Below are 14,960 nucleotides of genomic sequence, written 5' to 3' on the forward strand. Positions count from 1 at the left end.
TTCCTATTCTCACTACCCTATGACAAATCCCATTTAATAGTTGGCTACAATAACCTATCTCACCTTCTCTAGTTGCAGGTCTCTTTACTCTTGCTTCATCCCATGGTCCACTGGCAAATTAATCTCCCTACATCACTGGTTTTTTTTTTTTTTATAATAGCACAGACTTGTTTAGAACCTATCACTGATTCCATTGCCTTATTGGATCAATTCCAATCCTGGAATCTAATATCCTTCACAAACCTCCGTATAAGTAGATTTATCTCTCATTTTTTAATGAGAACATTGAAGGTCAGAGAGTTCAAATGACTTGCCCAGTTATTTCACTTTACCAACTCAAACTTTTTTTTTTCCTGATGCTCTCCAAAAATGTTCTTTGTGCAAGGCAGCAAGGAACAAAGGAAAAAGGATTGGATTTTAAGTCAGGGGACCTGAGTTCAAATCCTGCTTATTGCCTTTGGCAAATCACTTAACTTTTATAAGCTTCAGGTTCTTGACTTGTAAAGTGGTGGTTGGACTAAATGACCTAAAAGCATAACCACAGGTATCATCTTCAGATTTAGACCTTCATGTAATCCTCTCCAGGTCTCTGCCAGTACCTTTCATTTCTGCTACATATCACATTCTAGCTGCAGCTTTGTTCCTGGCCCCACAGTCATTCCCCAAATTGCACCAATTTCCATGCCTGCCTTTGCAGATGAAGATGGAAAGGAAAAGGATTAAGCTAACTGTGAATAGGCTATATGGGTTGAGAAAATAGTTGAATCTATGATTTCACTGGTATAAAGAAGTTCCAGATGGACAGCCTCCAAATTCAATATGACATCTCTCTACAATTTATAGTCTTAGAGAGTTGTGAACTGGATATCTTAGACTAATGCTATCCCTATCCCTTATTGGTCCTAGTTACTGCTGTACTTTCATTCGTTCCCATAATCAACAAAACCCATTGCCCAATAAATCTCAAAGGTCCTAGTGCTTTAGGGGCTCCACATTGGCTTGGAAAACTGAAGCATCACCAGTCTGAGCATATTTCAGGACCTGTGATCTCACATCAAAAAATGGGTCCTTTACCTGGTACTCTTCAATGTAAGTGACATTAGGAGATGATGCAATAAGGACATTATTCTTCTTCACAGAGATGTTGATAGGTTCCTCTGTCCCAAAGATTTTAATCTCCTTAAATGCTAAGTTATTTGGATCATTGTAGGATTGATGCAAAACCTTCACATCCAAACGATTCTAGAAGAGATCCAAAAAAGAGCCCTTATTGTGCATACTGATCCTCAAGTATTTTAAATATTATATCCCAGAATGGCTTTTCCTTGCTGCCACCCAAAATGTGTCTGTGTTGTCTCAAAGTATATTCGAGGAATGTAACTTCCTTAATATTATCCAGAGCAAAATATTCCATTCATTCTTTCATTTGCTCATTCATACATTCATCCCATTCCAATCCATTCATTCATCATTCCTTTATTTAAGTGTATAATTTGCCATTCCTTTTGCTAGGAGTTGGAGAAAACAAAAAGATAAATGACCCTGCTCTGAAGAAGTTCACATTTAGGAGAGTATATCTATTGTCAAAATCCATAATGTATTTTCTAACATTAAAAACTATTTTAGATCAAATATTCCTGAGGTTGTGAATTTTTTTAATTCAAATTTAATTTTTTATAATTATTTCAATGATTGGTTTCCTTTGTAATTCTGTGGATTTTGTTACATGCATTTAAAATCATTATTCTGGGAAGTTCATAGACTTCACCAGACTGCCAAAGGAAGCCATGACAAAAAAGGTTAAGAATCCCTGATCTAATAAATGGTCAAAGGATATGAACAGGCAGCTTTTCTATGGAGAAATCAAAGCTATCATAGTCATATAAAATGCTCTAGATCATTATTGATTAGAGAAATAACTTTGAGATTATATCTCACAGCATATCAGATTGGCTAAAATGAAAGAAGGGGGAAATGACAAATGTTGGAGGGGATATGGAAAATTTGAGACTAATACACTGTTAGTAGAGTTGTGAGCTGATCCAACCATTTTGGAGAACAATCTGGAATTATGCCCAAAGAGTTATGAAACTGTTTATACCTTTTGACCCAATATGACTGGGGGAAAAGGAAAAGAACCTCCATGGTCTAAAATATTTATAGCATTTCTCTTTGTGGTGGCAAAGAACTAGAAATTGAGGGGGATGCCCATCAATTGGAAAATGACTAAACAAGTTGTGGTATGTGATTGTGATGGAGTACTACTATGCTGTAAGAAACAATGAGCTGGCTGATTGTAGGAAAAATATGGATAGACTTGTATGAAATAATGAAAAGTGAAGTAAGCAGAACCAAGAGAACAATGTATATAGTAACAGCAATATTATTCAAAGAAAAATTGTGAACAACCAAGTTATTCTGAATACTATAAATACTCAAATCAACTATAAAGGAAAATTCTATTCACCTCCAGAGAATGAACTGATAAATACAAATACACATAGTATAGTTTTATATATATATTTATAAATCTACATCAAATGGTGGCCTTCTCTAGTGTGGAATGGGGAGAGAGACAATACAGAACTTTAAATGTAACAAAAAAATAAGGAGAAAAAATATTTGTAGGGAGAAAAAAGAATTACTGATGTATATTAACAGTCTCTCTCATAATTGCATATTATATTTATACATATTGATATGTATTAATATATATTAGATATTATATATTTAAGTGTCGACCATCAGTAAGTACATATGCAACTTATTGTTGTACACCAAGGCACCAATAGACCCCTATGCACACATGCTAATGCTTACACACAGACCCAAACATACATACATATATGCATATAGTCATGGAACCATTTTTTAAAAGTCACTTACTTGGGTGAACAGAAACTCATGGAAGATGTAAGCACCACTGGCTATAGTATCTGAAAGGGAGATAAGTAGTCATCAGAGTCTGGGCATAGTAGAATTTTTGAACTATAGATAGAGAATTATCCACTCATGATGAGACCTAGAAGAACATAGAAGGGAAGGAAAATCCACTGTCCTTAAAGACACTATACCACTGAATCCAGGGCTTCAGGCCAGTGTTATTCCTTCCATCTTTACCTTATAAAGTTAAATATAAAAATTTCTTCTCAAGTTTCCCCCATGGAGAAGCTTCAAAAGAACTTAATCTAGAATGAAAATATTGGATGTATCAATCCCAATACCAGATGTTCCAGGAACATATCAATCTTTGAAAAAAAAATACCAGCTTACATGCACACTCACCACACAGATGTATTTTCATGGAATGAATGGAGGTATTCACACTACCAGCAATATTTGGCTGTGGACAAGTTTAGGCCCATCTTTGATGTCATTAATATGAATACTCCCTCCAATAATGCATATTTCAATCCATCCATGCCTACCTATCCTTTATAGCTCTTGTCTATATCTTCCTGTGAATCTACTACAGGAGGTCTACACAACATACTGGGGCCCTTTCTCATATATATATATATATATATATATATATATATATATATATATATATATATATATATATATATATATATATATATTAGTGAGGCAATTGGAGTTAAGTGACTTGCCCAGGGTCACACAGCTAGTAAGTGTTAAGTGTCTGAGGCTGCATTTGAACTCAGGTACTCCTGACTCCAGGACCAGTGCTCTATTCCCTGCGCCACCTAGCTGCCCCCATATATTTTTTTTTGAGGGTTAAGTTACTTCCTCGGGGTCACACAGCTAGTGTCAAGTACCTGAGGCCAGATTTGAACTGAGGTCTTCCCAAATCCAGGACTGGTGCTTTATCCACTGTGCCACCTAGCTGCCCCCTTTCTTAAATTCTCTTGATAATTCTCTTTCACTCCATGACCAGCCATCTTTTTCTTCCTATCTTTTTTACTAGTCAAACATTTCTCTAACAATATCAAAGGAATGGTTTTATTTACATACCTACAATTAATTTCAGTGGAAATTTTGCAAATATGTCCATGAGTAATCTGTGAACTATTAGATGAAAACTGATGGCAAGTGGGAAGACATTACATAGACTAAAAGGCCTCTCTTAATGAGTTTCTCCTGCCTTCTCTAATGTTACATTTGAAAATTAAGGTAAACAGAATGACAAGGTTCTGAGCATGATCAGTTTATGTAAGGTGAGCAGTAACCAATAAATGGGTCAATGACCTCTCTCAATGACCAAAAAACCATGAGGCAGGGCTTACTAGACTTCATATAGTTTGGAGAAATACAAGGGAACAAAGAGCAGAATTGGGTAGGTAGGGAAGACAATGCAATTGGTTACAGGTTAAATAGCATCATAGAAGTAGGGACAACATGACTAGGTACATCAAGGAAAGCAGGCTGGCATTTATGTGGGATTAGTGACAATTTCCCTCTGCCATTAAGGAATTCATTTATGGGATTCATCTGCACACTGTAGACCTTGTTAGTGGATATGAGTTAGCAGACTCCCTGGAGCCTAAAAAGGTTCATTTGGGAGATAAAGTCTTCCTTAATTGTGCAAGGACAATTCAAGGGCAATCTCTTAGAGCTAGCTTCAGGATTTACAGATAAAATTAGATGTCTTGGTATTAACCTAAGAACTAATGGTATAGAAGATGACAATCCTTTCTTTTTAATTACACTGACTTACTAACTCAGAAGGGAAAGCTAAATTCCTGAACTTTACTAAAGGACATAGATAGGGAACTTAAACAGATACAGAATCTATTATAATATGAAATCAATGCAATACAGAATCAATTACAAAGTAATCCTCTCAGGATCCCATCATACAACATAAACCATTCTTAAATGGTGAACATTAACTTTCTTAAAGAACCATCTGGAAAAGATTCTTACCCCTATTTAGTGACCATAGGAAGCTGAGAGTTTAAGACTGTGGATTTGGAGTGACATGCCCTGGTCTGTGGCTGCATTGCAGTGCTTACCTTTAGTTTCTCCATCATCCCAAAAAAGTTCTCCTCTAGCTTCCTTATTGTCATCAGGAGCAATGATGAGACCAAGAGGATTCTTTCGGCTGTAGAAAAGAAGATGGAGTTAAAGGACTAAAGACCTTAATCTAATAAAAATTGGCACATTATCTGGGAATAGCACTAGCAGAAACTTTTCTCCACAAGTGGAAAAAAAAAGTTGTTAGCACCAGGCAATTTGGTTAATATTGTAGTACAGTGGAAAGTGGTTTGGAATTAAAGTCAGAAGTTCTGATTTCCAATCCTGTGTCTGCTGTTTGACCTTAGACAAATCCCTTAACCTGAGATGGTTCCTCTGCTGCAAAGTGGGAAGGATGCTTGCAATATCTGTCTTAAAGAGTTGCTCTGGGGAAAGTCCTCAGCAAACATTCTAGATTGAGAAGGAACCTGAAAGGCCATCTTCCTACCCCCTCGTTTTACAGATAAGGAAACTGAGACTCTAAAAGATTAAGTGACTTAGAAAGGTCACACCAGTATACAGGAAAAGTGGGATTTGAAACTGTCCTCTTATTTCAGAATTAGCTTTCATACCAAGCTACCTTCTACAACTATAGAATTGTAAACTGTAACCCCTTTCCTTGACATAGAAAATAGAAAAGCCTCCCATTGCAATTAATCCAGTTACTCATGTTATTGTCATGAATAAAGACTGAACATCAACTAATGAATCCATTAGATGTGAATGTACATGTGTGGTTTATTTTGAAATAAGAAATCTGATTTTATTTTTGATCTACTTAGGTTTGTGATATCTAAATCTTTGATATATTTAGATTTCAAAGGATATAGAAAAGGCTATCAGAGAAGAAATGGTCAAGTATTTTCCTAATTTTGATAAAGGAGAAGAAGCTGTATTCTGAAAATTGTGGATCAGAACATTTGCTGCGCATTCCTGCCCGTGTTTCAAAACTAATTCTTTGTAATATCTCCTGAGCTATTCATTTACTTTCTATGTCTTTTTAATTCTTCCAAGTCATGGCCATTAGTTAAAAGAGGTGAAAACACTAGCTGTACCACTCCCCAAATCCTTCCATGTACTATCCAAAACAAAGCCTTTTGATATTCCAGAGTTCTTTTTACCGTATCATTGATTCCTACATGCATCAGCAGAAATTGAATCAACTGAGGCATGGTGAAAGCTTTCAGGGTCTCTTTACTCTTAGATTCACGAAGAAGAGAATCCATCAGATTTGCTTTGTTGGGTCTATACTTCTCTCATGCTTCCCAGATATCTCTTTGTGGAATAGTAATGGGATTTCTCCATCTCTTCCTTTAGGGAATTGTAATGGGATTTCTCTTTCTTGTTGGTTCCTATAGGGTAAGCTTTAGGGTTCCCTGGACCATGATAATAGTGCTTCTCCTTCAGAATGTTGGGAATTAGGCTCCAAAACAACTTTATACGAGCTATATAGTCCCAAGGGCACAGAAGTTCTTCTCTCTGATTTTCTTCACTATCACATTTTCAATTTACCCACCTCGATAATAACTTTCCTCCAATTCCTCAATATGATTTTCCTTTTCACTTCTCCCCTGGGCACCCTTCTTTCCCTCCTCCCATCTTCTCTAAGAACCTTTTGCCCTCTTCAATAAGCTAAAATATAGAAAGCTGTTATTCCTCAATTTTCTTTCCTGCTCTAGTCAGAAGATCACCTTCAACTTAGAACAGATATAAATAGCTGGAAGAGAAGCTATAATAGTTCCCTCCATTCACATTTGTAAGACCTCTAGCTGACCCAGTGGTCCTTCTGATTGCTGTCTTGCCACTGGACTTTGATAACAATGGAGGGGAGAGTAATGCTGACAACTTTTTGAAGCCCTGCCTCACTTAAATAACCCTCATAATATCATTGGTCCTCTTTAAGAACAAAGGACGAACAACAAACAAACGAAACAAATCTCCCCCATTAACCTATTTTGTGATAATCCTGGATCATAAAGGTGTCTGTACAGGTTGTTCTAAATATACTGAAAAACACCCCTCCTCTAACTGTTCACCTGCTACTGTGGATAGCAGTTAGCAACATGTAAACTATTCTTTTAGAACATCCATGCTTATATGTGACTTATCCAGATAGTCTACAACATTGTACTCACCTGTTTCCACTTATTTCAATACTAGTCTCCAAGTGTTTGAAGATCCAGAAAGGCTTTATTTTTAGCCCCAACAGAAGACAACTGTTTTAAAATCTATCATTTATATATGTAATGATATATACACATATGTGTGTATAAACACACCCCTATTTGTTTATACTGTTATTGCTGAATGTAACCATTTTGCCTATACAGCATTGTGATTTTAGAATCTCCCTCAGGCTATTTCCCAGTTCTCCTTGCAAATTATTCCTTACTATTTCAAGCATAGGGACATAGCTCCCGTAAATCTCCACCAAAATATTATTGCTCCGCAGTTTTCAGAATCCTCAGACAGACTTAATGCTAAAATAGAAAAGCTCATATAATCACAGTTGGTAGATAGATTTAGCTAACTCATGGCTCTTGACAACCATAAATGCTTATCAGCCCACAATGCCATCCTTATTCCAGATAATTAAGCATCAAAGGACCTCACAAACCACAAGAATGCCATGTGATTAAGGGAAGTGGCGGGGAGCAATCTAGGACAGGAATAGCGATGAATAAACACATTGAGAGTTAATCACATTAATTCATTTGCTGATATTATTCTTTGGGAGAAAAAAATTCTCTAGACTAAAGTAAAATCTATTATTAAAAATTGTTACTTTTTTTTCAAACTAAAGCTAGAAAGCAAAGTAACTCATAAAAGTCATTTTTTTCCTCTCATTTTCGAGGATGGAAAAAAAAAATACCTTCCTGAGGGTACTTCATTTAATAGAGGAAAAAAAGGGACATTGGTGTCCATGAAGTAATAGTGCCACCTTGAGGATTTTTAGGATATTGCCAGTAAAGGCTTCTAAAACCTTGATCTAATTGTTTACTGCATTTCCTCCTTCTGATCCATGCTGTATGGCACTTCTAAATGAATCTTCTTTGAACATGATTATCAAGTCATATTATTATCATAATATGATTATCATACTCCACCACTCAAAAATTTTCAATGGCTCCCTCATTTCTTCATGTTCAAGTCTAAACCTCCTTTGCCAGACTTTCAAAGCCCCAAAATTTCAAAGATCAAATTCCAAACTAATCCTCCAACCTATCCCCGACTCCCCTCTATCACCTATCAACTATCACCTAGACTAGCTTAACTCTCCCACCAAGACTTGAATGTTCTAATCCAGTGTTCGTTGTACTATAAGATAATATCTTCTATAAGAGTTGCAGACAACTGGGTAATCAGGAAGACTCTTCTTCCTGAGTTCAGATCTGACCTCAGACACTTCCTAGCAGTGTGACCCTGGGCAAGTCACTTAACCATGCTGGCCTCAGTTTCCTCATTTATAAAATGAGCTAAAGAAAGGAATGGCAAACCACTCCAGTATCTTTGCCAAGAAAAACCTGAATGGGGTAACAGAGTTGGACACACACAAAAAAGCAAAAACAAAAACGAACAAACAGCTGAACAACAAAAATTAGAGTTGTGGTTAGCGATTAGGAAGCTCAAAGATGAGAATAAAAGGTCACAAAAGCACAAGGATAATAGAACTTGAGGGGTAAAAATTGATGACTTACTAAGACAGAAAATAGAATCACAGCTTTAGCGGTCGGGAGCTTCGAGATCATCTAGTCAAACACCATTCATTTTACAAAATAAGAAACTGAAGCTTTTAGAGATTAGCTGACTGGTACATGGCTAGTAAATGGCTAAACTCTGATGAGGTCCTGTGACTCTAAGTCTTTACACAGTGCCACATACCATCTCTGATAGAGAACTTCAACAATATGCTACTGCATGAAGCATCGGCCAATTATTTTCTCAAGGATAACCAAGATTGAATGTCAAGACTGAAGGGTAAATTTGCTGATTAGTCCCCTCCTTCCTTCCACCCACCCACTGAACCACTCATTGGGATGTAAGAGCCACAGTGTCCACTCCAAGCTGATTTAAACATCTGTAAAGGGAAATGGCCAGGGGCAGCTAGGTGGCGCAGTGGATAAAGCAACAGCCCTGGATTCAGGAGTACCTGAGTTCAAATCTGGCCTCAGACACTTGACACTTACTAGCTGTGTGACCCTGGGCAAGTCACTTAACCCTCATTGCCCTGAAAAAAAAAAAGGGAAATGGCCAGCCATGAACCAACCCTGGAGATGGGGCTAGTCTTCAATGTTGTACCTGGCTACTGTAGTGATGGCTGGCTCCTGTGTGGGGAAAATATAGCCCCCTCGAAGATGGAGTCCAATTTTGTCTGGTGGGAGTAACATCTCAACACTTTGTTTTCTCCATGATGTTTGGTTACCCTAATTAGTACAGAAGGAAGAATAGGTTGCATTAGGAATAGAGTCACCTCTCCATTATTTGCTTTGTGATTTATACATGCTACACCCCTATCCTTCTTCCATTCAGTTGGGTCCCAGGCTTTGACATAAAGACTGTAATGCCAGCATCATCTTGTTATCATATTGGGGATGCTAAGGTATTATGGTTTTATAACATACTCAGAGAGATTAGTATAATCTGAATGCAAAAGCAATTTCCAAAATCTAATAGTTAGCCATAATATTTGTGCATAAAACATTGCTTCCTTCTCCCCCTTTTTTACAAAGATGGGGGACTTTGGGTGTGAAACATTATATATACACTGTCAAATTTGGTTGAAATTAAGTTGGGTGAACTTTTTTCCTCTTATTTTTTTGTTTTAAGAAGTGAATCTGGAGAAAAGGAGGAGATAATTTGGAAGTGTATCTGATGTAGAAAAAAAAAGATACAAATTTTTCAAGATAAAAATCCTCTTCTACTACTTAGTTTCTTGGCTGAAGCTCAGCTTAAGCATCATGAACAGGGCTTAAAGTGTATAGTCCCTAGGTCATCACCATCACTGCATTGTGTGTTCTAAGATCAAAGAGATACCTCACCTTCTCTCTCTTCCCATGCCCCCACCCCAAGGCTTCAATATGGAATCTCAATGAACGCACTATAGTGCATATTATTCGACACAGTTGATCTGCTGGTTTTTGTTGAACTGTACATCCTCCCCCTGCCCCATGTGTGTGTGTGTGTGTGTGTGTGTCTGTCTGTCTGTCTGTCTGTCTGTCTGTTTCTGTCTCTTATTTGTTGCTGCAAAAAATGTCTTGCTAGGTAGGTGAGAAATGTATTCAGAAATAAAGGGGAGGGGCATCTAGGTGTTATAGTGGATAGAGCACCGGCCCTACATTCAGGAGGACCTGAGTTCAAATCCAGCCTCAGACACTTGACACAAGCTGTGTGACCCTGGCCAAGTCACTTAACCCCAATTGCCTCACCAAAAAAGAAAAGAAATAAAGGGGATATAAAACCAAAGAATTCATATTTTTAAAAGAAAAAATTACACTAGGAGATATCTCAAGGGCAGAGTTGGCTGAATTTCTCTCACAGTCATAATCCCTCCCCCTCCCCCATCCCCTAGGAAGTCTTGTTCAAATAACTGTGTTCACCAGGAAATCTGTGGAAAATCAGATCTACTTACAGTTTCATAGTCATACCAAACAGCATCAGGCATATATGCTACCACCTTCTCAGCCCCCTGAAAGGAAAGCAGAGCATTACCCTTTGTGTCACTGAGATGAAAATCCTTCCCTAACACACATCCTTTCTCCCTCCACCTTTCTCCCCACTCCCTGCTGAAGCTGGAATGTTCACTCCACTCAGTAATCCAAAACATCTTTCACGTGGATTCCCCCTATACTAAGAACAGAAGCACCTTCAGGGAAGTTATCGGGGCAATCCTCCAAAGGGTAAGGTTGAGAAAGTGGAAATCCCACACAAATCAAAGATTTAGCATCAGAATTTGCCTAACGGAATCAAATGAAATAATATTTGTAACGCACTTAGCACACTGCCTCGCACATAGTAGGTCCTTAATAAATGCTTATTGATTGATTGATTGGTTCCCAGAAGAGCAGGGTAAGGGGCTGAAGATAATATTGACTCCCTATGAAAAAAATTACCTCCTCCAGAACAGGAGTGATGAGCAGCGCAGGTCCCCACAGGAACTGCCGATACACATCCCAGGTATAACTGTCAGCATAAAACCTAAGAACCAGAGATGGGAGGAGATAATTAACATCACTTGTTATTGCCAGTAATGCTCAGGGATTCAGGTTATTAAGTGGTATCACAAGGAAGAAAAATGGCACCAACTAAAAGCAAAACATCAAAGTATATCTTTGGTACCAATTAGCACCCTTTTCAGAGGTCCTTTGTGCCCCCATTCCCTTCTTCCATCCCCCTCCCCTACTGAAGTAAATATCTAGGGCTAGGCAGTGTCCCTGATTCTAAGTAGCCTTCTGTTAGCAAGCCCCATCCCCAACTTACCCTCTTATCCCCACCCACCTACAGAAATTTTCAGCTGATTATTAGAACAAATAGATTTCATTAAACTAATTCACACAAAAAGTCAATGACTTCAAATGTATAACTGATACCATCTTGCTTGCATTCTCAATGGGTGGGAGAGAGGCTGGAAAGAGGGATTAAAATAAAATGAAATTTTTCAATTTCAGAAAAAAATTTTAAATGAATGTTAAAAATAGATTTTAAAATATCTATCAATGACTGAGTCACCTCTCCCAAAGATATTTGAATTTCAATAAGATAGATAGTATATGGTCCTAGAGATAGGAACATCTTAATTTAAAAGGAATAAATCTCTAGGGGTATAAAACAAGTTTCCAAATCAGACTGCTAAAGGAGAAATTTTCAAGCAGGCAGTCTTTCCTAGCACACTTTATATTAAACTATCTCCCCATATGGGATCATCGAACCAAGAAAAAAAAGCTTTGTTCATCCTTTCTACTGGCAAAGTAGCATGGAATAAGCCTATGCCTATACTGTAGACAGTGTGATAACTAGACGCCCTCATGGAATATTGTTGTTTAGTTGTTTTCAGTCATATCTGACTCTTTCTGACCCCATTTGGCATTTTCTTGCTGGAGATCCTGGAGTAGTTTGCCATTTCCTTCTCTGACTCATTTTACAGTTGAGGAAACTGAGGCAAACAGGGTGAAGTGACCTCCCTGGGATCACACAGCTACTGTCTAAGACTGGATTTGAACTCATGAGGATGAGTCTTCCTAACTTGAGGATGGCATCTATCCACTGCACCACCTAGGGGCATTACATGGAATACGATCAGCTTAACCCACACAAGTGTGCTCATGTCACTTAACTGCTCAAAAATTCTTCTTCAGCTATAGTATAAATTAGTCTATTAATTTAGACCTTCCCAATTAATAGTATGTCTATGGGTTAGTCAAGGTAGGAAATCCCTACTGAAATTCAATTAAAAACCAACTTGATCAATGTAAAATTTGTTGTGTGTTTTGAAAAAACGTACTAGTAGGTTCAGTGTTTATTTGATCCTCTTTTTTACCATTTTCTATAGCTAGAAATGTAGTTTAATTTTGGTGATAACTGCCAAATTCATAATAATCTATCCATCTATTTTGTAAAAGAAATCACTTGGTAATCCCAGGAATTGCTTTCAGTTTTCACCCAAACATTTGGTACCATGTAGACCCCATCAGAGCTGACCAAGTTTTAACATATCAGAATTCAAATTGGAGATCAGGAAACTCACTCATGTAGAAGGGGGCGGGCTACAGTGTCCCCCCGAGTGTGAGCCCAGTAAAGGAGGGTATAGAGATAGGGCAGCAGAGTATAGCGGATGTTCAGGTAGTGTCTGGAGGTATTCAAAAGAAGAGAATCTTCTCCAAATGCAGCAGGATCCTGGTCCTAGGAGCAAAGGGGACAAGGTCTTTGTCATTATAGATCACAAAACATGAAAGCATCCAGTGTACCTTCTGTGTAAAATACCAAAACACTACTCTTGAGGAAGACTAGAACACCATGGGAACCTACTGATGTTAAGTAATTAGCTTGGAATTAAAAAGAAGCTATTGTCTTACACTGATGTTTTGCACACAAAAGACACTCCATCTCTGGATTCCAGGCATTTTCAATGGTCGTCCCCTATGACTAGAGTACCCTCCCTCCCTCCTTATATCAGACTCGTGGCTTCCTTCCTGACCCAACCAAAATCCCATCTCTTACGAAAAGCCTTTCCAGATTCCCCTTAATTCTAATGCCTTCCCTGTATTGTTGTTATTCAGTTGTTTCAATCCTGTCTCACTCTTCGTGATCCCATTCAGGGTTTTCTTGGCAAAGATCAAAGAGACCACCCATTGTTTCAATTACTTCATCACCCATTGGCTTTTCAGCTTCCTGATACTTAGTTTCTAGCCTCAAACTGCCCTCTCCAAACACTCCAAGGACCAAATCAATGATCTTTCTGTTCTCATTCTCTTGCAGCAATTGTCATTTATGTATTAAAGCAGATGCTGTGAGGAATGTTGCAGGGGGCATTTCTGAATGAGGCAGGGAATGGGACTAGATGACCTTAACAATGTCAGCTCTCAAATTCTATGGTTGAATTTCTTAATTCCATTAGAAATGGAATGAGGACAATGGCAATAAATACAATGAAACTAGCAATAAATCCAATTTATTCCCTTATGAATTAGTAATAATAGCTATGTACTTTAAGACTGTCAAAGTGTTTTATAGATATTATCTGGGGAAATCACTTTGGTGGCTGTGTGGAGTTTGAAATGGTGGTGGTGATGGTGCTGGTGGTGAATTCAAGGAAAAGAGACTGATTACGGGGCTATTATAACAGCCCAGATGAGATCTGTTAGGAGTAAGGTGGTGGCAATGTGAGTAGAGAGAAAATGGACATGAGAGATGGAGCAGAGTAAGAAACAACATTTGCCTGGATATGTGGGGGTGAGTGAGTGAAGAATATAGGATGACACTAAAGTTGTAAACACGGGTGAGTAGAAGGATCATAATGTCCTTGACAGAAATAGGGAAATTTGGAAGAAGAGGGAAGAGAATGGAATAAGTATTTATAAAGCATTTACTAGGTGGCAGGCACTGTGCCTGCCAAACTATCTGTTTGAAGCTCAAAACAACCCTGAGAGATAGGTGTTATTATTATCCCTGTTTTTCATTTGAGGAAAATGAAGCAGACCTCTACAGATTAAGTGACTTGCCCAAGGTCACACAGCTGGGAAGCATCTGAGGCTGGATTTGAAGTCAGGCCTTCCTAACCAGGCCCTCAGCTCTATCCACTGCACTCTGACAGAAATAACTCTGAGGGCTGTCTATAGGGTCATTTTCTTTTTTTAATTAGCTCAAATGTAACAGACCATACAAGAGCTTCAATAAACAAGCACCTTGGTGGAGAAATTAGCCTCTCCTAAATTATTCCAAATTGCTCTTAATAACATCTCTAGTGGGGGTAGCTAGGTGGCGTAGTGGATAGAGCACCGGCCCTGGATTCAGGAGGACCTGAGTTCAAATCCAGCCTCAGACACTTGACACTTACTAGCTGTGTGACCCTGGGCAAGTCACTTAACCCCAATTGCCTCACCAAAAAAAAAAGAAAGAAAGAACATCTCTAGAGAAGTTTACCTTGTAGCCTTGACCATTGTGATTCCTGGAAAATGGATAAAATGCCCCAAGCTGCATCCACCGCCGGCACAGTTCTTCTGAGACATCATTAGCATAACCACAGATGTCAGGGCCCACCTGGAATCATCACAAATTATGGACATGGGTGTTTTTTGTGCACAATTTTTTTTTGTTTGGTTTTAGGTTTGTTTGGTTTTTTAGCATTATCACACTTCTATCATCTTGTTACTTTCTAATGGTGAGCCTTGTAATGTAAGCATATTTCACTCTTAGCATTTTCTTCCTGACCCCCATTATAATAAAAATGACATCTCAGCACTTGAACTTTGCAGGACTCCCTCTAGAAA

At 38.1% G+C, this 14,960-nt stretch overlaps 1 protein-coding gene across 1 annotated transcript in view; it reads right to left on the reverse strand.

Moving 5' to 3' along the window:
• Positions 1-14,960, reverse strand: part of MGAM (maltase-glucoamylase) — a 196,932-nt gene that overhangs the window by 142,319 nt on the left and 39,653 nt on the right. Inside the window, 8 exon segments of the mRNA XM_043967551.1 lie at positions 1,075-1,242; positions 2,887-2,936; positions 4,977-5,065; positions 9,277-9,401; positions 10,607-10,663; positions 11,088-11,172; positions 12,719-12,873; positions 14,614-14,730. Coding sequence (XP_043823486.1) covers positions 1,075-1,242; positions 2,887-2,936; positions 4,977-5,065; positions 9,277-9,401; positions 10,607-10,663; positions 11,088-11,172; positions 12,719-12,873; positions 14,614-14,730 — 846 coding nt within the window.

Source organism: Dromiciops gliroides, chromosome 5, assembly GCF_019393635.1.
Source record: "Dromiciops gliroides isolate mDroGli1 chromosome 5, mDroGli1.pri, whole genome shotgun sequence".
Lineage (NCBI taxonomy): Eukaryota > Metazoa > Chordata > Mammalia > Microbiotheria > Microbiotheriidae > Dromiciops > Dromiciops gliroides.